We start from the raw sequence: 25,577 nt of genomic DNA, 5'->3' as shown, positions 1-25,577 counted from the left end.
CACAGATGTCTTGGCACTCCAGACTTCAACCTCAAATGAACCTACAACCTCCACTGAACCACAGCGCAAGTGTACTGGCTGTCCCAGCTGTCACTCCTCCCTTACTTCTCTTGCCCATCATAGGTAGCCTCAGGTGCCCTTTAGTATTGGATAGCCAGAAGTACCCTTAGTATTAAGTTTCCCCCAACTGAAGGGAGATCTCTACAGTGGAATGTAGAGAGCTGGGTGAGTATTTTCTCATTTACATTCTGATCAGGGCTCTGCATAAGGATGGAGGGAGGCACTCAAGGAGCAGAGTGAGCCATATTTCCATCATCGGACGCCTGTAGGCATGTGCCTACAGTGCCTTATTGTAAATCTGGCCCTGGTGGAACCATAACAACATAAGTAGAATGCAGTAAATTATTCAGGATACCCACTCTTAAAGGGACTCCGAACAGTGCAGAAACTATGGAAAGATGCATATCATTTTAAAGCTCTCTTTCTCCTCTTTCCAATGATATATAAACCGCCGCCCTACGCCTTTTAGTTTTCGCTATTTTCGTGATTGAAATTGCCGCGGCCGCGATTTCAATCGCGAAAATAAAGAAAACTAAAAGGCGTAGAGCGACGATTTAGGTGTCGCCAGAAAGAGGAGAAAGAGAGCTTTAAAATGATATGCATCTTTCCATAGTTACTTGTATTACACAGGACGACACTTTCCCCAGTGTCAGCAGCTCCATTCAGGGCATGTATTTAGTTCCAGAGGGGCTCTGCATTGCCTTTGTTAGCTTGCATTTCAGGTGCATCCTTGAGTGCTGTCACATGTCTGTTTGTTTTATGAATACTATAGTATTGTATCTTTTTTTTTTTTTTATAAGAGATTTTTTTATTGAGAATTTTTAAACATACAAACAGCTCCCAAAGGGAGCATAGACAGAAACAAAAACAAAACATAAAAGTTTAACCATAGTGGGTTAAGTTCCAGTTAATTGACAAAGGTGACAGTATCATAATTAATCAGTGAATGCATACAGAACCTGACATCAGTGTATGATCAAGAAGAATACAAAAACATGCAGCACAATATACAAAGGTTGATTCAGCGGAATACAGGCGTGAAACTCCTGGTATATAATAAATCTGAGTATATTGACGTCTATAAGGCAGTATCTTGAACTGAGACAGTAATATCTAGATTGGGGATGATTGTGTCTAAGGAGTCGACCCATTTGGACCAGATTTTGTCAAATTTACGGGGTTGATGCCTTGATTGATATGTTAATTTATAGAGGGGTAAGGCTTGGTTTACCAGTCTCTTCCAGTCATGCAAACTAGGCACCCTAATAGTATTGTATCTTAATCAATAATTGCTAGTCTTTTTTTCTTTTCAATGCTTCAGCAAGTGAGCACAGGTAGCGTCTAAGCTAGATCACAATGCACAGTGCTCAATATGTAGGGATTTGCATGCAATAATCACGCAACATCTTGCACTGGAAGCCTAGGTCTCACCAGTTAATGCAGGTATAGTAATGATAGTGTGCTTCTCTGTCCACATTTCTGTGCTGCCTGGATGATGCTGTAGCATCGCAGCCATGCACAACAAGTCACAGATGACAGGCACCTCCCTCAGTGATCTGGCGGCAGCTTACACAGGAAGCATAGGTCTCACCAGTTATTGCAGGAACAGTACTGATGGTGTGCGCCTCTGTTCACATTTCTGTGCAGCCTGGATGATGCTGCAGCATCGTAGCCATGCACAAACAAGTCACAGATGACAGGCACCTCCCTCAGTGATCTGGTGGCAGCTTACACAGGAAGCATAGGTCTCACCAGCTGGTGCTTTTGAGGTAATCCACACAGGCCCAGAATAGTGAGCAGGCTAGAAAAGTCTGCCAGCCCGCCCACGGCTCATGGGACTCCCAACTGACAAATGACGCATGTGCCCCGCCCATTTTCCACTATAGCCGGATACAGAATACCACATGTTTGTATATAAGGAGTTTAGTGCTACACCACTTCTAAACCGAATTCAAAAAGAGTCCAAGACAAAGTTGGAGCAGCCCCTTCTTATTACAACCTCTTAATATACAGAAAGAAGGTGGCGCTACACAACTGAACTATATGAGCAACATCCGCATAAAGAGACAGCAACAATACAGTCCGCATCTGCAGAGGGGTGACAATATGACAACTTCTTAGCTTCCTCTATCCTCCACCAGCACCCGGTAAACAGACACTCACCAGAAACAAAGACCTTCTCTCAGGTCTAAAAGCGCTTTGGGACACTCCGGGCCGTCCCCCACCACACCGATCTGCTGTGTGTCACCACCAGATGCCAGACTCCCTTTGTCTTCCCTTTCGCATTAAATGCCGATCTCCATACAGAAATGACCTCAAAGCAAATGCCTCATATAGTGTAAAACCAACGACATTTATTTGTATATAAAACAGATTTGCACATACTAATTCCTATCTTTAAAAGACAGCACAGAGTTTTTGACGGGGGAGAGCCCGTATCAAAAACTCTGTGCTGTCTTTTAAAGAAAGGAATTTGTAAGTGCAAATCTGTTTTATATACAAATAAATGTCGTTGGTTTTACACTATATGAGGCATTTGCTTTGAGGTCATTTCTGTATGGAGATCGGCATTTAATGCGAAAGGGAAGACAAAGGGAGTCTGGCATCTGGTGGTGACACACAGCAGATCGGTGTGGTGGGGGACGGCCCGGAGTGTCCCAAAGCGCTTTTAGACCTGAGAGAAGGTCTTTGTTTCTGGTGAGTGTCTGTTTACCGGGTGCTGGTGGAGGATAGAGGAAGCTAAGAAGTTGTCATATTGTCACCCCTCTGCAGATGCGGACTGTATTGTTGCTGTCTCTTTATGCGAATGTTGCTCATATAGTTCAGTTGTGTAGCGCCACCTTCTTTCTGTATATTAACAGAATACCACATGGGCCAAAACACTTTACTAGAACAGAAGTTCTATTATACCGGGTTCACTATACCAGGCTTTACTTTCAGAGACTTATAACGATGCTTGGCTCGGACACATAGTTAAAGGGACTCTGAGCAGTGCAGAAACTATATGGAACGATGCATATCATTTTGAAGCTCTCTTTCTCCTCTTTCCAATTATATATAAACCGCCGCCCTACGCCTTTTAGTTTTCGCTATTTTCGTGATCGAAATCGCGACCGTGGCAATTTCAACGTGGCAAAGACGTAGGGCGGCGGATTATATATCATTGAAAAGAGGAGAAAGGGAGCTTCAAAATGATATGCATCTTTCCATAGTTTTTGCATTTTTGGAATCCAGCATTGTATTACACAGGACGGTACTTTCCCCAGTGTCGGCAGCTCCATTTAGCACAATGCAATGAAACACAAGGAACCCAGGGGGATATAATTACAAACATCATGCTGGTAGGTTTAAGGATATAATTAATTAGTTGTAGGCACTGCTCAGAGTCCATTTAACGATACCCAAACAGAGACCTTTTCTACTGGCTTTAGAACACTCAATGCACAAACTTGCTGCAGAGAACACCTGCCCATGCTAAAGATGGTAATACATTTTAGAACGTAAATCTGGGTGTGGAAATATATTACAATGGGCAAACAAATTTGTATATGAATATTGTAGAAAAATAAGCGATTGTATTCACTATATTATTGTGATTAGAGTTCCTCTTTAAATTCAGTTGTTGTTATTGCGGTTAGCTTACTTTGTGGTTAGACGTTTAATCTCTGATTGGACAGAGCAGCACACCGATGAGCCTATCTGTAATCAGAGTCCCCCTGCAAAATGAACCTGAAGCAAGAAACATATGTAGGGTGCCATATTTATTTCCTTTTAACCAATACCGGTTGCTTGGCAGCCCTGCTGATCAATTTGGCTGCAGTTGTGTCTGACTCGCACACTGGAAACAAGCATGCAGCTAATCCAGTCATATTTCAGTCAGAGACATCTGATCTGCTGCATGCTTGCTCAGGTTTTATGGCTAAGAGTATTAGAGGCAGAGGATCAGCAGGACAGACAGGCAATGTGCATTGTTTAACAGGAAATACATATGGCAGCCTCCAGATGTCTCCAAATGATTCCAATTTCGGGCCAAGATCATTTGAATGTATGGATCGAGCATGCTGGAAAATATCTGGCCGACGTGGTCAATCGGGTGTGCAGTGATGAACCCCCAGCAGCTGTCCCCCCAAATGTACCTGTAAATGCCCCCCCTCTGTGCCCTTGCATTAAATCTCACCTGCTCCATTTGCCGCGACTGTCCAGGAAAGTAACCTCCTTTGCTGCAAATTGCAGCTTTTATAATGGCCGCTATATGCGGCAAACAAGTTACATTTTGGTACCTGCGGGCGCCCAATTAGTGGTAATGATTTTAAATATCGGAGACCAATAGAATCCCGGGCGCCGGGGCTTGCGTGGAGCAATACCTGTGCAATGCCGGAATCCTGGGCGCCAATATTTAAAATCATTACCACCAATTGGGTGCCTGCAGGCGCAAAATTTACCTTGGTTGCCGCACATCGCGGCTTTTCAGTAGAGGGGGAGGAAAGGCTTAGGAGGGTTTAGGGTTTGGCGCCACCGGGGGGTTAGGCGACACTGGGGAGGGTCTTAAGGTTATGCATCACGGTGGGGGAGGGGCTTTGGGTTATGCACCCCGGGGAGGGGGGGGGTTAGGATTAGGAACCACCGGGGGGGGGGGGGGGGACTTTGGGTTAGGCACCACCGGGGGGAGACTTAGGGTTAGGCACCACCAGGGGGAGTCTTAGGCATCAATAGAGGGACTGTTCTGTGTGAGAGTCGGGTTAGGCAGGGCTGGATTTACCATAAGGCACTGTAGGCGCATGCCTACAGGCTCCTAATGATGGGAAGGCTGCTCAATCCCCTCCCCAAGTGTCTCCCTCCTTCTCTATGCAGAGTCCTGATGAGAGTGGAAATGAGAGGTTACTCATCCATCCACAGCTCACTTGTGGTGCAGTTTGGCGGGGGTTTGTAGGTTCATGGAGGGCGAAGTCTAGGGTGCCTATAGGCTCCTGTGATGTAAATCCGGGCCTGGGGTTAGGTTTAGCCATAGTAAATGCTGGAATCGTGTGTAGTGTCTGGAGGTATTTGAGCAGATAGATCCTTCTCTGATCAGAATATGATCGCAGAGGGGTCTTATCTGTTGGCCATATCGACCCCTTTAGAGGGTTAATACAAATTGTGTTCAACTCTAGCCGAACCAGGTTTTGTGTTTTTGAATCTCAGTAAATCGAGCCCACTGTCTCTACAGTATCACATCTTCAGTCTTCCCTCAGGATCAGTAAGTAGAACAGAAGGTGAATGACGAGGCACATGCCCTCCATAGCTTCCTGTGGAAACATCTGAGGTCTCCATCATCCCCAAGAGGTGTCCATGCATGACATTCCCAGTGTTTACAATTGCAATTATTTAGCTGGAGCCCCGGCAAGATGCATTGAGCCATCCCGGGCAAGCCATAAATCCCAGCTTGTCAGGTCTACATAGTCGCTGCTGGAGAAAAGCTAGTCATCGCCGATTCCGTCAAAGCGGCCAAAGGGAACAATTAAGGGGAGCCGCAGGTGATGCTCCCGGGGCCTGTTGCCATTTAACCAAGAGTAATGTACTCCTTCCTCATGTCTGAAATGTGTTTTTAGTAGAGGGAGATTTACTGTTGTTGTCCAGCGAGTTCTGTTTTCAATCCTGTAAATAATTTATATCTTCGTTCTTGGCTTCTCTCTTCCAGTACAAGTGGTTTACCTCCAGCAACAAATCCACATGCCCCCTGTGCAGGGAGACCTTCTTCTGAAACGTGCCAGACGCGAGCACTGAGATGTCCGCTTGTCCTGCAAGTGATCTGTGCAAGCCTGGGTGTTATAATGCCACAGACTTCAGGGGGCGCTACGGTTCATGGGGTATTATTCCTCGGCCACCAGGAAATGGGAAACTTCTTTGTTCCGAAGATGATGACTGTGCATAGTTGCCCTCTGACCTCAGGGGGACATTTGAGCTCCAAGCAACACAAATGCTCTGAATTACTCTGCCGTCTCTTACATTTTGCCCCTCTTTTAAAATTTGCACTGATTTTAATGACCTGTAGTGAGAATCAAGTGGGTTCTACAGCACAGGAACTTCTCAGCACGCAGTTTGGTGCCACCTTCTGCCATTAGTCTGAGAAAAGTGACATGACGATGTAGTTACCATCTTACATACAGGAAATGATATCTTTACGTCATTCAACATGAAAAGGGTGAGGTTTAACCTGGACATAACTTCACCTATTCCCAGAATTAAGTTTAAATATGAGTATTGATGATTACAATAAACAAAGGAGTAGTTAAACCCCTCATTAGGATCAACTTTTACCTCCTTCTCTGACTATTTCTCCCAATAACTGAGGTGGTACCTTTGTGGGTCCTCTACTCCCCGTCCCCTCAGACATCCCTCCCACCTGCAGTCACAACCAACTTCCACCAATCATTGAGTTGAGTGACTGGCCACACCCTCTTCTGCATCCCGATTGGAAAGTGAGGTGAGTGGCCTCTCTACCACACGCCCCACTCCCAGAAATCATTTCTGCTTGGCCGAAGGAGAGGCGCAAGGCAACAAGGAGTCTTCGGCGCTCACTGAGCCCCGCTGCTTGTCATTTAAAGAGAACTTGAGGTGAGAGACATATGGAGGATGACATATTTATTTGTAAACAATGCACATTGCCTGGCTGTCCTGCTGATCCACTGCCTCTTATACTTTTATTCATGGACCCCGAACAAGCATGCAGATCAGGTACTCTGAGTATAAAAGGTAATAAATAAAAGGTAATAAATCTGTCAGCTTCCATATTCCTCTCACTTCAGATATCCCTGTAAAAAAGGCATTTCTGCTTATTTTTCATTCTTCATTCATTCATTCATTCATTCATTCTTACTATGTTATACTTTTAGGAAGAGGAGTGAGGCAGAGGAGCAGCAAAAGTGGAGTCTGGGGTAGGTCTTAAAGGGACACCGAAGCAAAAAAAAAAAATAATATGTAATGATTTGTATGTGTAGTAGGGATAATTCATACAACATCAGTAGCAAAGAAAAGAGTCTCATATTTGTATTTTCAGATATATAGCTTTTTTATCATACTGTCATATTTGCAATTTACAAACCACACTCTGTATTTTAAACTATAAAACAGAGCAGAGCTAATTACCCTTTGAACCTCCCTACTGTAAAACCTTATCTACAGCTGTCTTGCACTGTTCCTTTGATGTTTAATCGCTTCAGAAAACAGCACTGTAGCAGGTTGGGTTGGAGAGCTCACCTCTTTTGCATCGATAACAAGTGAAGATTTTTTAACTCTTCCTGTGCTTGAAAACTATAATCATTTCTTTGCTGCGAATGTTCTATTTCTTAGCTGCACTACATATATAATTCATGATATCATTAGTTTATTTTCGCTTCAGGTTTGCTTTAAGTATGAAACCAGTTTAAAACTTTTTTTTTTGATTTATCATCTCCATACTTCTGCCAATGAATTGACATTCTCACTGTTTAAAACTTTACAGGCTTATTTAGTAGGGCAAATCAGGGCAGTTGTTAACCCCAAAGATCAGTGGCACGTGCCCCGGATCTATTCTGGGATGCCCTGGATGTCCCACAGGCGTAGTCAGCTGTGGTGCCTCAATGGCGGGCATGCTGGGAGCTGTGGTGCATCACTCAAGGTTATGCTGGATGCTGTGGTGCCTCTATGTGTGCATACTGGGTGCTGTGGTGCCATACTGGGTGCTGTGGTACCATGCTGGGCACTGGGATGCCTTTACGAGGGAACACAGGGAGCTGTGGTTCTTCTATGGGGGGCATGCTGGGAGTAGTGGTGCCTGAATGGGAGGCCTATGTGAGCATGGGAGGGGGGCCACTAGAGGGTCAGGGAATGCTATGGGGGAGCTGCCAGATAACCTGGCGGCAGGCCAGCCTGCTCAGCAGAAAGCCACACCAGCCAGCACAGAAGCCAGGTAACTCTGCCTAGTTATGTTTAAGTGGCTCTGCCTATTTGATATGCTACATTTTTGTATTATTGGAGAGGGGGGCTTCACCCAACATTTTGCTGGGCAGGCCTACTTAGGCTAAGTTCATGTAAATTTGGCTCCACCCATAACCACACTCACATTTGGTGTATGGCCACACTCATTTTCTGGCTGGAGGGCCCAAAAGTGCCCCAGATATTTTAGGGTGTACGAGAGGAATCACCGCCGGGAGACTTGGGCGCAGGATACAGCCGGTATGGCTCATCCTGCTGCTGCACAAGTTCTCGGCGGCGTTAAATACTATTCCCCCTCTAGGTCTACATGGATAGTACGGGAATGATGTAATTCGGCTTCCAGCAACTGCTGGAGGCCGAATTGCAGTGTTTAAAAAGTAACTTAAGCTCCGTCTTCTGATGGCGCCGAAGTTACTCACTGTGCAGCTATGGCCGTAACGCTTATTACGGCCTATGGTGGCGCCGGCTACACCTAAATCTCCTGTGCTGGAATAGCAGTGTTCGCTCTTAGGATCCTAGCAACGCCCCTGGGACAAATCCTCATTTGCATTGTATCCGCCCACTGCAACCAATCAGAAATCATTCTCTTCTGACCTGTCCTGATTACACTGGAATCCAGTTGCTGCGAGTTTCCCGCTGGTTTAGGCCCCTGTCTTCTGGTCCCGGCACTGCTCTGCCTTCTATACCTCCAGAGTTATTTCAGTTATTTCACTGAGCAGATAAATCAGACCTAGGCTTTATAGACTGGATAAATCAGACAGGGACAGGTATTGCAGCTATCCGATGAATTTGAGAAAACTTTTTAAGTTTAACGATTTCTTTAATTCCCATGTACAGCGATAAATGTCAACATCCTCTTGTAAAGTTTCGACGTATATTTCTTTGGAAACTATTTTAAGTAAAACCCAATGCAAAATAATAGATGTGTTTTGGTGTTTGTGTTGTGCAATTTTTACGTGTTCAAATGTCGCGTCACAGCGGTATCAGTGGAAACTGAATATTCGTTCTGGGTGAACGCCAATGAGTTTAATGGTATGTCGTGAATCTGGAGGGAAGGGCCCTGTTCCAACGTTAGTTTATTTGCTGCAATTTAAGTGGATGCTGATGTATTTAGGTGCCCGATACAAATTGGATGGTACATTTTGGCTCCAGTATTATCTAGCTAATAAGCAACTAATGAACACTGTAAAGTGGGAATGTTAGGTTGTGGGTGGGGTAATGTTAAAGATCTTTACAACTTAAAGAGGAACTATCAAAGAAACAGTCATTCTGTAAACCCCACATACATATGGAGCTTTTAGCCAGCAACAATAGAAAGCTTTTCAGAGGTCTCTGATCACTGCCTGTGTGAAAGCCTGTTTATCGGCTTTTGTAATTTTGTAACAGTCGTGTGGGGAAGGCAGGGGCTGTACCATGTGCATAGGTTCCACTTCTCTGCCACAATTCTCAGAGGAATGATTTACGGTTTGTTTCTGTCCTGCCCACACATACTGCTTTTTCACAGATCCTATGAGAACAGGTAAGAGATTTTTCAGCTACAGAGAAAGGATCTGATTTCCTGTTTTTGCATGCTTACCCCCCCCCCCCCCCCCCCCCATTTCAGAAAGAGCTCTTCCGGCCTGTAATTTTCATTTACTTTACACTGCATGAGGCAGAGAGAGACACAGGAGCAGCTGATTAGTTCCAGTCACAGGAGTACTGCCAGTGAGGACCGTTTCTGTACGCTGGATGTGCTGGACACAAACCTCCATAGTAATGCCCACTGTGAAAACTGTTCTCTGTAAATGTCATATTTCTTCACACAAAAAAATGAAAAGATTGCTACTACTCAAAATATATGTGGCATTTACGTAGATTTTTTATTAACTTTGATAGTTCTCCAAAAAAAAAAATGATACAGTGAATTGTATTTGTAGTACAGATAACAAATAGAACATTAGTAGCAAAGAAAAGAGTCTAATTTTTATTTTTAGTTATATAGCTTTTTTTTTTTTTTTTATAATATAGCATCATTCTGTCATATTTGCGGTTTAGAAACCACACTCTGTCTATTAAGCTATAAAACAAAGCAGAAATAACGACCCTTTGAAATTCCCAGCAGTAAAACCTTTGGAAAACAGCACTGTATTTGAACCAGTGGGTCGAAGAGCTCATGGAAGTTCTTCTGCATAGATAATTGAAGTTTTTTTTTTGTTTTTTTAACTCTCCCTGACCTGGAAAACATGAGACTTTTTTTTCTTTGCTACTAATGTTCTATTTCTTAGCTGTACTACACATACAATTCCTTATCTCATGGGTTTATTTCCGCTTCAGGTTTACTTTAAGGGCCAGTATGGCAAAAATTAAAATTTAAAATACACATGTACTACACATGAACCACGCATGAGCAGAACTCTCATGCCGGGCCAGCGTGATAACGCATAGCTGGCGGTGTAATGTTGCTATTGTCCGCAGCGGGAAGCAGACCTGACGACTTCTGGCCAAAGTCTTCCTGTAACTGGAGCCGGGACCAGGGAAGGAGCCAGGAGGACACCGGGGGACCTCGCAGCCTACGGTGGACTGGAGGAAGCCCCAGGTAAGTGTAAATTCTGTTTTAACCTGTTCAGGGTCCCTTTAATATGATTTGCACTGTACATACAAGTTTATCTCATCATGTCACATGTCTCCTCGGGTACACTTTAAAGCGGAATATAACCCTGCATTTCAACTTTGCTCTAAAACATTATTTACAGTATATTATATGCATCCAGCAGGTTTTTTTTTTACTAGACCAGCATTGGAAGGGTTACACAGAGCTTTAAAGTTCCTGGAGATTTCTGCAGACGCATCCGAAGCTGACATAGATACATTTTGTTTACATAAATGTATCTAAGTGTGGAATGTGACTCACTCTCTCTGACTGAGAAGGAGCAGGAGGACAGCCAAAGAGTGTGTAACATTTCTCAATAGATACATTTAACTAAATAGAATGTATCCATCTGAACTTCTGCATATCTCTCCACAGAACTTTAAACCTCTGTGTGTAACCCTTCCAATGCTAGTCTAGTAAAAAAAAAATGCTTTTTGCATATAATATGCTGTAAATAATGTTTTAGAGCAAAGTTGAAATGCAGGGTTATATTCCGCTTTAAATTCTGACAGTATCGTCCCATCAGTAAGCAGAGCCGGCCTTTGGGGGGGGGGGGGGGGGGCAATTGGGGCGATCGCCCCAGGCCCCGCACCTGAAGGGGGCCCCGCACCCTCTGAGGGGCCTGTGGCAGCCAGCCAGACCCGAACTCAGTGGCAGAGCTACGATGGGGCTTAGCCAGGCTTCAGCCCAAGCCAGTATGCTAACAGCCCCCCCCCCCCCCCCCCGAAAGCCCCCCCGCCGGCCCAATGATCCACGCGGCGCGCATACCTAAGTTCTGAACACTGAAGGAGAAGACCGATCTCCGTGCACACCACGGAGCCGCAAGGGCACGTCAGACGTGACGTCCGTCCGCACTGCTCTCGCCGTGGCCCGCCGCCCACTTCAGCTAGCCAGGCCCAGTAAGACAGGTTAGTGCATTCACTGCTGCGCACGTAATATGTCGCACTGACAGTGAGGGACGCATATTACCGCAGCACCGGTGAGCGGCGGCAACCGAGGAGGAGATGACAGAGCAAGTGACTGGAGGGACAGCCTCGGAGTCCAGGCAGGAGGAGGAGGCACTGGCAGGACCCCAAGACGAGATTTCATGCGTGTGTGTATATATGTATATGTATATATATATATATATATATATTTCATATCTATGTGTGTGTATCTGCAACATATCCGTGTCTCTAGGCCCCGCATATGACACTCGCCCCAGGCCCCGCATACTTTAAGGCCACTGGATGCACACTTCCGTACAGGAGATTCTGTGTATTAGTGACTGTCTCGCGAGGGAGGCAGCATTGCTCTGCCAGGGCCCTTTTTGATATTGTTGCATTGATATTAAACATTATCCAGAACAGCGAGCAGATGCTGGGTCATTGCTGATGCATTGTGGGGTAGAGCTGGTTATATAAATGGGTAGGCACAAGCCAGTGAATGCTAATAGCAAGTTGCTTGAGGACAATCTGGGATTATATGGTTTTCTGTTTTGATTGCTAGCGGCTACTGCATTTGTTTCCTGCTAAATTCCACCAGCAGCTAATAGCGATTCAGATATGTCACGAGGAAGACACATTGGTCACAGAACACGTTAAGTAACCGTCTTAGCCAGAGCAGTAGCAGATACCAGACTCGTTTGCTGCATTTTGGGTGGGCAAGCTTGAACTTAAAGGGAACCTGAAATAACTTAAAAAAAAAAAGTTTTGAGCCCGAGGTTGGGTTTCAAAAAACAAGTAGGCTACCTGATCCGTGGGACTGTGCTGATCAGGTAGCCGCAAAAAATGCCGCTCCACGCTGCTCCTGTGGGCCACACTGGCCCACTTTCACTTTTGTAACCTGTAGGTCACGGCGCTGGGATGAGAGATTCATTCATTCTCTCATCCAGCGTGTGGGGAGACGGGGGAGCGGCCGGAGGCATGGCCAGGGAGCGAGAGCTGCCCAATAGCAGCACTGAAAATCCTATAAGAACACCCCTGGCAGGCGCTTTGAACAGAGAATCCCTCTCCCTGTGTTTACCTCTGAGATGGCGACAAATAATGTTTCCTATCTGCCCACCTCAGGTTCTCTTTAACAGGGGCTTCTGCCAGCCCCCTGCAGCCACCCTGGAACGACCCTCCGGTCCCTCGCCATGGCTAAGTTTTGTTACTGCCGACTTGCAAGTAGGCGGCAACTGAGCCTACGCAGCCCTGGCCCCGCGTCCACATTCAGATGCAATACTTGTGGTTGATGGGGTGCTGGATGGGCAGTTTAACACAGCACTTTGTTCTTCAGTGGAAAGCTCCTTGCTTCAGTGGACAGCTTCTGGCCACGTCGGGAGAGGTAATCTTTTGTTTGCATTCCTTTGTCAGATAAATTTAGTAAACATTAGCGTACTGAGCTGAGAAGCAGAAAGCGCTAAGAAATGATCACTAGATAGATTTTAATATATAAATACAGCAGCCAAGCAATAAAATGCCATGGCAGTTTTCAGAGCCAATAAACTGCACTTTGGGAATTTGTGATTTGTAGACAGACCATATTACTTGAGCACAAAAGCGAATATAAGAACTGTATGGGTTATAGAACGTAGGTAAACACATTTTTATTGAATCTTAGGACAGAGTTTTATCCCACTTTAAGGAGATCTCTAAGGGGTCTGTGATGGGGCCCAAGAAGATCTGTCAAAGGGGGATTTGTCACTTAAAATGGACCCAAATTAAAAATGCAAGATTTCAGAAATCTATTTTCTAAATTATAATAATAAATAGCAGCCTTTTTTCATCTTTATGATGACAAATATAAAATATTTTACATTTATTGGAGGAACCCCTCCCTTCCTTTCATATTGCCGGGACAGAATCCGGCAGACTGGTGGAGTAGGTGGTGTCCAGCAAAGGAGAAATTGCTAATGGCCGCCACCTGTATAACCCTAGTTATGAAACGAGAAGGGTGAAAAGCATGCACTGAAATGCTCATAGGCTTGAAGGAGTGTTTATTTATCTTTGCATGTGTCAGAGTGGTGCAACTAAATATTCTGAATTAAAAAAAAATGTTTGGTTTGGGTCCGCTTTAATGAATCGCACTGAGAAGACAACGAGGAGAGACCGAGAACCCAATTTAGTGTAGTATGTACTGGTAAATGAATGTGAAAAAGCAAGTATGAAATCATACTCACAAACCAGGGTTACCTCCAGGCAACCACTGGATAGGCAGGTGGGGAGATTAGACCTGTCCCCATTCAGGATTAAAGTTAATAAGAGACGAAGAACCCTCGTATATTTACCATATATATATATATCAGTGGGAACATTAGAGAAAACACCTACCCTGCTCCCTGTTTCATTCTTCACTGCTCAGCTTGCTTCTAATCAGCCCTGATAAAATCCCCGACTGAAGCCTGCCACCTTCTGGCTCTGATTTCCTGTTTTGTATACTCACAGCATCACAGAGAGCTGCTAATGTAAGGGTATATTGAAAAACTTTTTTCTTTTTTTTAATCTAGATTTGTTAGTCATAAGAGATTTTTAGAAATGGTGATTTGATTTGGCATACAGCCCACTAAATAATGTGTTTTTGTGATGAACTGTGTTTTGCATGGAGTTTTAGTGAAAAAACGGCACGCCAGAGCGGCAGAAATACCAGGTATAGTATTTATTTTGGAAAATCTATCGGGGGATATGTTTATTTTGTGCCAAAGCGTTCATCTCTGGTTTCCTTTAAGAAGTCGCTCTCTGTAGATCGGAAGAAAGGGGCAACACCCCTCCAACAGGTGTGGACTCCGGTAATGTATAGGCAGAACAGAGGGCGTATGAGTGAAATAGCCACCGGCAGACTTGGGCGCAGGATACAGCCGATATACGGCTTACCCTGCTCCTGCACAGGTCCCGGCGGGTCCAAGTGGATGGTGCGGAATGATGTAATTCGGCTTCCAGTTATTGCTGGCGGCCAAATGACAGTGTTTTAAAAGTAACTTCAGCTCCATCTTCTGATGGCGCCAAATTTACTCACTGTGCCCCGCTATAGCCGTTATTCCTATTACGGTCTGTGGTGGTGCCGGCTGCGCCCAAATCTCCTGCACTGAATCCGTGTATCGAAACATAGGCACCAAAAGGATAAAAATCGCTAAAAAGTTTAAAATAAGAGGCATCTTGTGTCTGCTTTAGGTGGTAAGTCCACCTTGACCTCTTATTATAAACTTTTTAGCGATTTTTATCCTTTTGGCGCCTCTATTTTGGCTATACACTCGCTGAGAAGACTTGTCACTAAGGGGTTTGTACCTAGAAACATATAATTATGCAAATGTGCATGCAAATTTACGCAAATGAAGAGAAAGATCCGCACCACCTTCAGAAAAGCTTAGTCTGTTTTATTGGAAAAAAACATACAAATTTAAAAAGAACTTTAAGGCAGGACAGTCCACTGTTTCGGGCTCCTGCCCATCTTCATGCTGCCTAGTTCTGAAGTAACATACAAAAACACCAACATATATACAGAGAAACAACCAATCACTGAGTATATACTAATTAGAGGACCTGATGGGAAACAGCCTATTTACATATCTAGTCACACCTCCAACTCCCCCATTGGTGGATCTGAGCAAGATCCAAACATTCAAAAAATAACTGTCAATAATGGCTGAATAAAAAAATATCAAAATCAGGCATGCCTCTAAGATGTATTGGCAAGATATCAGCCAAAACGCCATGGTGGAATATGCTGAATAGCAGAAAAAAGAAAAAATCCAAAAAGTAACATTTTATTAAAGAAAACAAAACATCAAAATCCGCATGGAAATGACACATAAACGCATCAATACGACGCGACGCCATACCCGCATACGCGTATAGATGACGTAATAATGCATATCCTCTATCTAGACTACTGACGATCAAAAATACGCATCTATGCCGGACGTATATACACATGAGACAAGCGCTCATGCGCTTGTCTCATGTGTATATACGTCCGGCATAGATGCGTATTTTTGATCGTCAGTAGTCTAGATAGAGGATATGCTTTATTACGTCATCTATACGCGTATGCGGGTATGGCGTCGCGTCGTATTGATGCGTTTATGTGTCATTTCCATGCGGATTTTGATGTTTTGTTTTCTTTAATAAAATGTTACTTTTTGGATTTTTTCTTTTTTCTTTTTTCTGCTATTCAGCATATTCCACCATGGCGTTTTGGCTGATATCTTGCCAATACATCTTAGAGGCATGCCTGATTTTGATATTTTTTTATTCAGCCATTATTGACAGTTATTTTTTGAATGTTTGGATCTTGCTCAGATCCACCAATGGGGGAGTTGGAGGTGTGACTAGATATGTAAATAGGCTGTTTCCCATCAGGTCCTCTAATTAGTATATACTCAGTGATTGGTTGTTTCTCTGTATATATGTTGGTGTTTTTGTATGTTACTTCAGAACTAGGCAGCATGAAGATGGGCAGGAGCCCGAAACAGTGGACTGTCCTGCCTTAAAGTTCTTTTTAAATTTGTATGTTTTTTTCCAATAAAACAGACTAAGCTTTTCTGAAGGTGGTGCGGATCTTTCTCTTCATTTGCCACAGTTTGAGTCCCATGGTGTCCGGGACTATTAGATCTGCACACCTGACCATCTGCAATTGATGGAAGCCAAGCAAGTGCGACTCCACACTCAAAATTACATGCAAATTTACGCAGCATGAAAATAGTTTGAATTGATTTTTATTTTATTTTTTTTGCCTTTCTTTGCATTATTTTTAAATTTACCCAATTTCTTTTTCCTTTTCAAGGTGACCATTGGAGCAGATCCATCATCTTCTCTTTTTCTGTCCAGGTTTTTTTTATTATTTAAGAAAAGCTGAAAACCTGTATTGGGTTTATTAATGGTGATGAAACGTAAGATTTATTAGAAAGAAATAAAATGATCTCACCCTGACTCCCAAAATAGAAAATATTTTGCCAAATCAAATAGGTGAAGTAATAAAAGTAAGTTATATGGCGGGGGGGGAATTTTTTTAACAACTCATTTTTCTTTTTAGTTTCCCCAGAAGACTTCGGCCCACGGCGCACTCGGAAACACATCTGCGCTTTTGAACACTATTGGAAAGGCAGGTTTTTGGTATCTGGTAACAATGGCAGGAATGTTACAATAGATCGCTCTGTGCTGCTGAAGTGTTTCATGCTGTCTCAGCATTACATTACTGCTGCTGATATTATCGCGTCACTTCTCAGATTATATTTTTCTTTCTCTAAATACTTTTTGAATATTTTGGCTCCTAAAAGAAAAAAAATAGAATTTGTTCCCTTTTGAAGACCGGAGACCATCATTCCTTAAAGGATACCCGAAGTGACATGTGACATGATGAGATAGACTTTTGTATGTACAATGCCTAGCACACAGATAACTATGCTGTGTTCCTTTTTTTTTTTTTTTTCCTTTTTCTGCCTGGAAGAGTTAAATATCTGGTATGTAAGTGGCTGACTCAGTCCTGACTCAGACAGGAAGTGACTACAGTGTGACCCTCACTGATAAGAATTTCCCCTTATCTCTTTCTTGCTCTCAGAAGCCATTTTCTGCTAGGAAAGTGTTTTATAGTTGGAATTTCTTATCAGTTAGAGTCACACTGTAGTCACTTCCTGTCTGAGTCAGCCACTTACATACCTGATATTTAACTCTTCCAGACAGAGAAAGAAAAAAAGGATAACAGCCTAGTTATTTGTGTGCTAGGCACCGTACATACCCATGTCTATCTCACCATGTCACATGTCATTTCAGGTATCCTTTAAAGCGGACCTGAACTCAGAACTTCCTCTCTGCTCTAAAAGATAAGCAACATCATAATAACCTTTATAGAAAAAAAAAATCTTTGTTACAGTTTATACAAATCTTACAATAAATCTGCAGTGTTTCTACTTCCTGCTTTCATGGAAGCAGACATATTGTTAACATCTAGTAGTGCTGTGCGGGCACAGAAAGCTCCCGACATCTCAGGTTCCCTTTTAATGTATAAGCTGCTGAAAACAAATGTGAGTGCACCCCTAAGTGAAGAATCTCAAAATTCTGCCCAATTAAATTTTTTTTTTTCCGGGGTTATGTTGCTGTTGCAAGGTCTCCAGTGTGAATGGGGAGCAGGTGGGTTAGATTCGGCGTTCTCACTCTCACACTCTCTAATACTGGTCAATACCCTATTGCTACTACTATACTGGTCACTAGAAATTCAACATGGCACCCCATGGCAGATACGTCTCTCAGGATCTTAAAAAAAAAAGAATTGTTCATGAAGACAGCCTTGGCTATAAGAAGTTTGTCAACACTCTGAGACAGAGTTGCAGCGTGTTGGCCTAGACCACACAGTGGTTTAACAGGCCAGGTTCCACTCAGAACAGGCCTCGCCATGGACAACGTTGAGTGCATGTTATCAGCATCACATCCAGAGGTTGTCTTCTGTAAATAGACTTATGAGTGCTGGCAACATTGCTGCTGGGGTTTGAAGGGGGGGGGGGGGGGGGGGGTCAGCCGGGCAGCAGCATAGTGCCTGCAATAAGGGGAGCTGCCTGAAAAGTGCTGACAAGTTCCTGCAGGTAGATGATGCTGCACCAGAGGTAAGGTTGTGTTTGGTGGAGGTGAAAGCTGTGTGTGTTTGGCTGCAATGCTCTGAGCTTTGATACTCAGCACTCTTATTGACCTGAGGAAGCCGCCCTAAGCGGCGAAACACGTCTACCTTTTTGTGCAACAGTCAACTAAAACACTGAGAAAAACTCTGTTATGTGAAGATAAGCCAACACACCTTTTTCGAACAACTCCAACAGTTGTTTTTTCCAAAATATATAAACAGGGCCGAGGGGGGGGAGGGAAAGGGGATAAAAAGGTTTTGTCCAATAGTGCATCTTTGTCGGCCTAAGGTGGAGTTCAAACAAAAGTTTAACTGAGCCTTAATTTGTTGTACAAATAATATATTTTCAAGATAAGGAAGTTATTCTATATTTCATCTGATTTCGATATAACACCTTGTAATTGTGTACATATTATGACATTGTTGGACAAAGTGAAAAACCAAATAAAAATTTGTTTTAAAAAGAAATATATATAAACAGAACAGTAAGCTTTCCTTGACCTGTAAGACATCAGCATTCTAACAATTTCAGACCGGTTCTCTTCAAGCTTAGTTGTCAATTGAACTCTCTGTCGCAAGTAAAGGGATTAGGAATATTGTGTTTGAGGCCGGTGGAAATAAAAGCATCACATTTCTATCCAGGGAAATCTCGCACTCCATCCACGAACGGAAAAGCCATTCTTCTGCCTGTTTCTATCTCTACAGGTGGTCGTTCTTATTAGGCTCACGAGCGCAGTGACCTCACCTTCCTCAGCTGTATTCCGTGTTATTTTTGGCCCCGTCTTCGGGCGCAGCTAATTATGATTCATTTTTTAACGTATAAATCTCCCGTACAAAAGGTTTGCAACGTTGATTTTAATTGCTTTAGCACAGCCGCAGCGTGGACCCTGTGTTTTCTTTGGTGGGGACGGGATCTATTTTTGCCAAATCAGATTCCATTTTCACTTCTATAAGTGATTGCAAAGTTGGTATTGACGTTTTAATGCTGGGCCTGTCATGATGTTATGCTGTGTGTTCTCCGAAGCTGCCTCCCGGACACGTTGATTGAGGTTATTTTTTTAAAAAACATTTCGCGTAGGAGTATTATTGGCCAGCACGTTGTTGTTTTCTTATGAAGCAGAATAAAACAAATTGTCTGTTGAACTGTGACAGCATCATTGCTTTCACAACTACAGTTTGGTGGAAACCAGTAGGTGGAGAGGTGTAGAAAAAGTAAATTTTATGTTGTCTTAAAGAATGCCTGAGGTGGGGTGAAGAAGTTGGCTTTCACTTACCAGGGGCTTCTTCCAGCCCCCCAGTCTTGAAGGTCCTTCGTTGTCCTCCTGGTCCCCTCCGTTGGTTTGTTACCAGCTGCAGTGCATGACCCAGCCGACTCTCGGACTTTACCGCGGTTGACAGCTGACCAACGGAGGGGACTGGAAGGACACCGAGGGACCTTAAAGACTACTTGAGGGCTAGAAGAAGCCTCTGGTAAGTGAAAGCCAACTTTTTCACCCCGCCCCCAGGCTTTCTTTTAAATTGCTTGTTGTCTATCATAGAGGTGCTCAATAATTATCAACTCAATCCATTGTTTGTGAATAGGGAATGATTGGCCCAGGGGGCAGAGAAGCGTTTCCTTTTTCCTTTAACTGGTTCCGGGTGACACTAGTTAAAATCTATGCCCTGTTTGTGTCTGCTTTTCCATGCCAGGGCGTAGATTTCAACTTCCACGATGCATGCTCACGCCGTTCTCATTGCTCTTGTCGATCCAATGGCGCTGCAGCCCACTGCTGTCACTGTGACTGCAGAGCTCCGTATCTTGGTAAGGAGCCAATGAAATTGCCTCCTGGCCCCCGTGATTGGGGTGAGCCGATCACCGTAAGCACTGTTTACTAAAAGGAAAGGATGACTCTGGCCCTTAAGGGGCCAGCATTGTCCGGTCCCGAAAGGGTTGAATCTATCTTGGAGTGAATAAAAATAAAAAAGATAGATACTCACCTCGTTAAAGGGAAGCCTCTGGGTAATCCAGAGGCTTAATGGATCCTTCTACATGACATTGTTTTATTGCGCTGGATCCCCCTTTATCTTCTTTCTGTGGGCAGTGAGCATGGCCATGTACGAGAACAACTGCACAGGTATGATTTGGGCTTGCCCAGTAGAGAGAAGGGCTCATGCTCAGAGGACAATTCTTCTGAGCAAACACCTCCCTCTACTCGAGCATGCCCTGTGCTGATGCACTTTTACACAGTCAGGCTCATGGACAAGAGAAAGGACCAAGTGCTGGAACAATAGCATGTAGAAGGATTTGGTAAGCCTCTGGACTATCCACGTGTTTCCCACCACTGAGGTAAGTAGAACGTTTTGGGAGTAAAGTGAAGTTCGATTTATAGAAGAACTGTTAATGGTTGCAGTTGCCTCCCACCAAAACCCTTCCATAACAAGACATTCCCAGAACATGCGGAAATACAGTATGTTCCCAGTAGGAATGGTCAATGGGATGCAAATAATTCTTGATGCAGGATTATGACAATCCTGTATGCAAATTTATGTGACTTGAAATGGTCCAATTAAATCTTGCCAAAGAAGAGTTCCATCAGTCTATTTTCAAACGGCATAATTTGCATACAGCATTTGCATTATCCTGCATCAATTCAGAATTATTTACATCTCATCCTTAGTCACCAGCATCCTATGGCAGTGATAACAATTTGTGTGAGGTACAGTAGGTTCTATGTAAACATTTAGTTTGCATTAACCTGTCCTTGAAAGTTAACTCAGTTTTGGGGAAGTCCTCCAGTGCGTCCTCTTAGTCGACGTTGTCTAATTCTGAAATATCCTCTTTCCAGTGCTCCCTGCATGTATCCAACTTATTAAATCCCCCTATCATTAGTTCAAAAAAAAAAAAAAAAAAGATTACTGGCAGCGGTTTGTTAAGTATTTCCCAAGTTAAGACTCTTTCCATATGATCACTTTCCCCTGAGGAACTGAGCAGTAAAAGTGTTCTTAATTTGGAAGTAGTGAAAAGAAACTTTACTGGGTAAAGAGCTACAAGATTTAAGTTTATTAAAAGTATATAGTTTCCCATCTTTCCTTATTTATTTGCCTAAGCGTTTTAATGCCATATTTCATCCACAGTACAGGATCTGGTGATGTAAATAATACGAGGTGTTAGCTTTTTGTGTGAAATTAGGTTTCTGTTGGTGAAAATCCTGTCTTGAGAGTTTTATCACTTTAACAAGCACTTTAAGCTCCCTAGTGGTATGTTGTTTTCTGTTTTTTAGGATCTAAAAGCGGTGCAATTTTTTCATTGGCTTTTAGACCCTAAAAGCAGGAATCATACCACTAGATAATCTGTGGCAGCCCTGCACAGACTCACCTCCCTGGCATCCAGCACTGCAATTCTCCTTCCGTCCTCCGAGTGGCGCTCTACTTCTATAGTGAGATTGCCGTCTGTCTTCATGTGACAAATGGCAATCTCACCTGAGGGATCGAGAGCCCAGAGGACCAGAAGAAGAATGGCTGGCAACTTCTGGATCCCGGGGGAGGTGAGTTGGAAACGCCACCACACTGCACTGTCTCCATACCTTCCGGCGGCTACCCAGAGTAAAGCTTGTCGGGATTACCTCTCCTGGCTTTTTTTTTTCCACCCCGAACCTGACTCAGGGTTACTGCCAAGGAGGTTAAACTGAGAGTCAGTTTCAGGATTTGGTTGTGTGGCTGGGGTGGTGTAAATTGTATCATTCCACTGTTTAGACTGCAGGGGGACAGAGCACAGGCTGAATCACTCTGAAAAAGATTGAAGCCGACAGTATAGCACAGACAGGAATACTGTCTGTGCGGTACAAGAAGTGGCCAAGTTTTGGCTCCTATGACCAGGCACTTTAAGAATGAACCTGAAGCAACCTAAGAAAAAAATAGATACTCACCAATGTAAGAGAAGGCTCTGGATCACATAGAGCCTTTCCTGTCCCATCTCTGTGTGTTCGTTTCACCGCCGTCCCCGTATTGAACCTTTTTGACCTGTAGGTCAAGTAACTCCTCATGCAAGCTCCATAGGCGTAGTGGTTAGCACTCTTGCCTTGCAACACTGGGTCCCGGGTTGAATCCCTGCCGGGGCACTATCTGCACGTAGTTCTCCCCGTGCCTGCGTGGGATTCCTCCGGGCACTCCGGTTTTCTCCCACATCCCACAAACATTCTCTAAAGATAAAAAAAGAGGTAAATTAGTCTGCGCTAAGGACAATATGTAATAATTCAAACAACGTGGTGCGCTTTAACTAGTGTACTGTCATACATAAATTTGTCCAAGAGAAAGGTTAATAAGCGCTCATAGGCTAGGACACAGATCAGTCTTAATATCGCCAATCCAGTAGTCTTCAATCCACTGTTTTGTAGACACTCAAATGTCCAGGAAACAAGACCAATTCCACAATATCCAGCCGACACGTCATATAAAAGTAGAAAAAATAAAGGACATAGCGTTATCCAATATTTCAATAGGTGCCCATCACCTCTAAAGTGCAACTAACCCAGCACCTAGTAAAGTAACACACTCCCCCTGTTTGTCCGCACTCACCCAGATAGCCTCCAATCAATCCGGAGGTATGGATGTAAAGGCAATTCGGGGATTGATAGGCCAATCGCGTTACACAATCTACAACTCAAAAGAAGCTTCAATAGTGTAAAATAATTTAATACCAAAAGATTAAAATTCAAGGATAAACTCACAAGAGTCGGTAGGTCATGCGCATATAACAAATGTCTTTAGCGGTCCCGGATAGCCACTGCTGCGTATGCCGCCTCGTCTCCTCACATCTCCTCACAACTGCCGGTCACGTGATGCGTAGCTCTGCCCTACGCGTTTCGTCATGAGTATGACTCATCAGGGACTGACACATCACACCTATGCCGGCCTCTATAAACCACACCACCTCCCTCCCCTCACAATAAGGTCCCGCCTATTATTTAAATAGGATACTCGGCTACAGCACACATCAGCGCTTATCACTGGGGGATACAATGGTGCGTATACATCCTAAAAAAAATACATCTACAAGGGGACAGAAATTCTTATAATACATTTATACCCATAGGACATGATTGTCCAAAAATACTTTATTAAAAGGGTGTCACAATTTTACTGGAGACACCCATAAATTCCTGCACATCCACCACTAGGTGGCAGTAACTCGTTACTACAATGTACTATATCAAAACTAAAGAAAAAACCCGGAAATATTCAACTTACGGCAGAGTGTGGTAAGGTAAGTATTAACTTCCTGGATTTGAATATCTCTCGAGATGGGGAGGGGTTTGTAACGAAGTGTCCGGAGCTAAGGAGTCACGCGGGATGCGAGGAGGAAGTAATCCAAGCGGGGACTGTGGCGTGTAACGGGGATCCGACCGCGGCGGTGCCGACACACACAGACAAGCGCTTGTGAACTGAGGATCCGGTACGCATGTTTTATGGCAGTTTTTTTAATAAATGTAAAGAGGTTTTATGCTATGCGGAGTCCCGCTTTTTATATTTGAAGGTGCTGAATTGGTACTGCCCAGGTTGGAGGGCTTACACGCTTTGATTACAAGAAGCCATCTGGTGAGTGAAACTCACTAGGGGGGTTAAAAGTATTCCCCCGTACTCTCTCTGTATCTCCTCTGGGTGGAGGCTACTATCTACACAATTGTGTGAAGTGAATCACAGGGTGGTTCATAATAAGCAATACTGCACTATATGCGGATCTTTTACAGGGAAATCCTACACTTCATTGAGAGGTCTGGATTGTGATCGCAACTTTTTTATGTGGATTGGATTTGTTATATGCGCATGACCTACCGACTCTTGTGAGTTTATCCTTGAATTTTAATCTTTTGGTATTAAATGATTTTACACTATTAGAGCCTCTTTTGAGTTGTAGATTGTGTAACGCGATTGGCCTATCAATCCCCGAATTGCCTTTACATCCATACCTCTGGATTGATTGGAGGCTATCTGGGTGAGTGCGGACACACAGGGGGAGTGTGTTACTGCACTAGGTGCTGGGTTAGTTGCACTTTAGAGGTGATAGGCACCTATTGAAATATTGGGTAACGCTATGTCCTTTATTTGTTCTCCTTTTATATGACGTGTCAGCTGGATATTGTGGAATTGGTTTTGTTTCCTGGACTTTTGAGTGTCTACAAAACAGTGGATTGAAGACTGGATTGGTGATATTAAGACTGAACTCTGTCCTAGCCTATGAGCTCTTATTAATCATTCACTAAAGTTAATTGGCTTCTCCCAAAATTGGCCCTAGACGATGATGCATGCACTACACGATACATACATAGACATATGACTAGAGATGGCCCAAACTGTTCTGCGAACAGTATTCTGCGTACATCGGCTGTTAGCATTCACAGCGAATAGCGAACATTTGGCGTGTTCGATTCGCCCCCTATACATCATCATTGAGCTAAGCTTTGACCCCTTACCTCACAGTCAGCAGACACATGGCAGCCAATCAGCTAGCACCCCTTCTTCGACCCCACCCCCCTCTCAAAAAGCAGTTGTGGTGGCCATATTGGATTCATTCTCTGCTGGCTGCTGACTGTTAGTGAGAGCAGAGTCAGACTTGCTGCAGATAGGTAGGGAAAGCATTAGCTAGGCCTGTGTTCTTGTTCCTCACTTGCTGTGAAAGCACATCAAGCAGCCCTATGGAGGGCTAGCGCATCGATCTCCTGTGTTTTTGTGTGTGCGACACTCCACAGCCCACTGACACATAGAGCTGTGTGCACACTACTGCTGTTGTCTCATTAAGTTGCAGGCACAGAACCACTCCAGTGCATTATTATTTCACTGTATTCTGATAGTACTATTGTATTTCTCTGTGTGAGACACTCCACAACCCACTGACACCCAGAGCTGTGCATAATGTGATTTCTGCGCTTTAGGGATTAAAACCCGACTTTGCGTCAACTCCGTAATTTTTGGTGTGACTTTTGCCATGGATCCCCCTCTGGCATGCCACAGTCCTAGTGTTAGGCCCCTTGAAACAACTTTCTCATCACTTTTGTGGCCAGAAACAGTCTTTGTAGGTTTTAAAAATCGCCTTTCCATTGATGTCTATTGCGGTTTGCCAGATTCACCTGTTTGCGAACAATTGCGGAAGTTCCCGTTCACGAACAGAAAATTGTATGTTCACGACATCTCTACATATAACTATGGTAGGGACTAGATTGTGAGCACTTCTGAGGGACAGTTAAGTGACAAAACTATATTCTCTGTAGATCGCTGAGGAAGATGTCAGCGCTATGAAAATACTAAATAATAAAAAAATTATATTTTACATATGAAAGTTTTTTTTTTGTTGTAGATTTTTTCTGGAGATCCACTTTAACGTTATGCATCACAG

General features: G+C 43.7%; 1 protein-coding gene across 2 annotated transcripts in view; it reads left to right on the top strand.

The window, feature by feature from the left end:
• LTN1 (listerin E3 ubiquitin protein ligase 1) overlaps positions 1–8,932 on the top strand; it is a 144,526-nt gene extending 135,594 nt beyond the window's left edge. For both annotated transcript variants that reach the window (XM_068270596.1, XM_068270595.1), the window contains exon 30: positions 5,738–8,932. In XM_068270596.1, coding sequence (XP_068126697.1) covers positions 5,738–5,800 — 63 coding nt within the window. In that variant the 3' untranslated portion in view covers positions 5,801–8,932. The remainder of the gene's footprint in view (positions 1–5,737) is intronic.
• The last annotated feature ends 16,645 nt before the right edge of the window (positions 8,933–25,577 follow it).

The sequence above is a fragment of the Hyperolius riggenbachi genome, chromosome 2 (assembly GCF_040937935.1).
Source record: "Hyperolius riggenbachi isolate aHypRig1 chromosome 2, aHypRig1.pri, whole genome shotgun sequence".
In the NCBI taxonomy this organism is placed as follows: domain Eukaryota; kingdom Metazoa; phylum Chordata; class Amphibia; order Anura; family Hyperoliidae; genus Hyperolius; species Hyperolius riggenbachi.
This window is presented reverse-complemented; position numbering and strand designations above follow the sequence as displayed.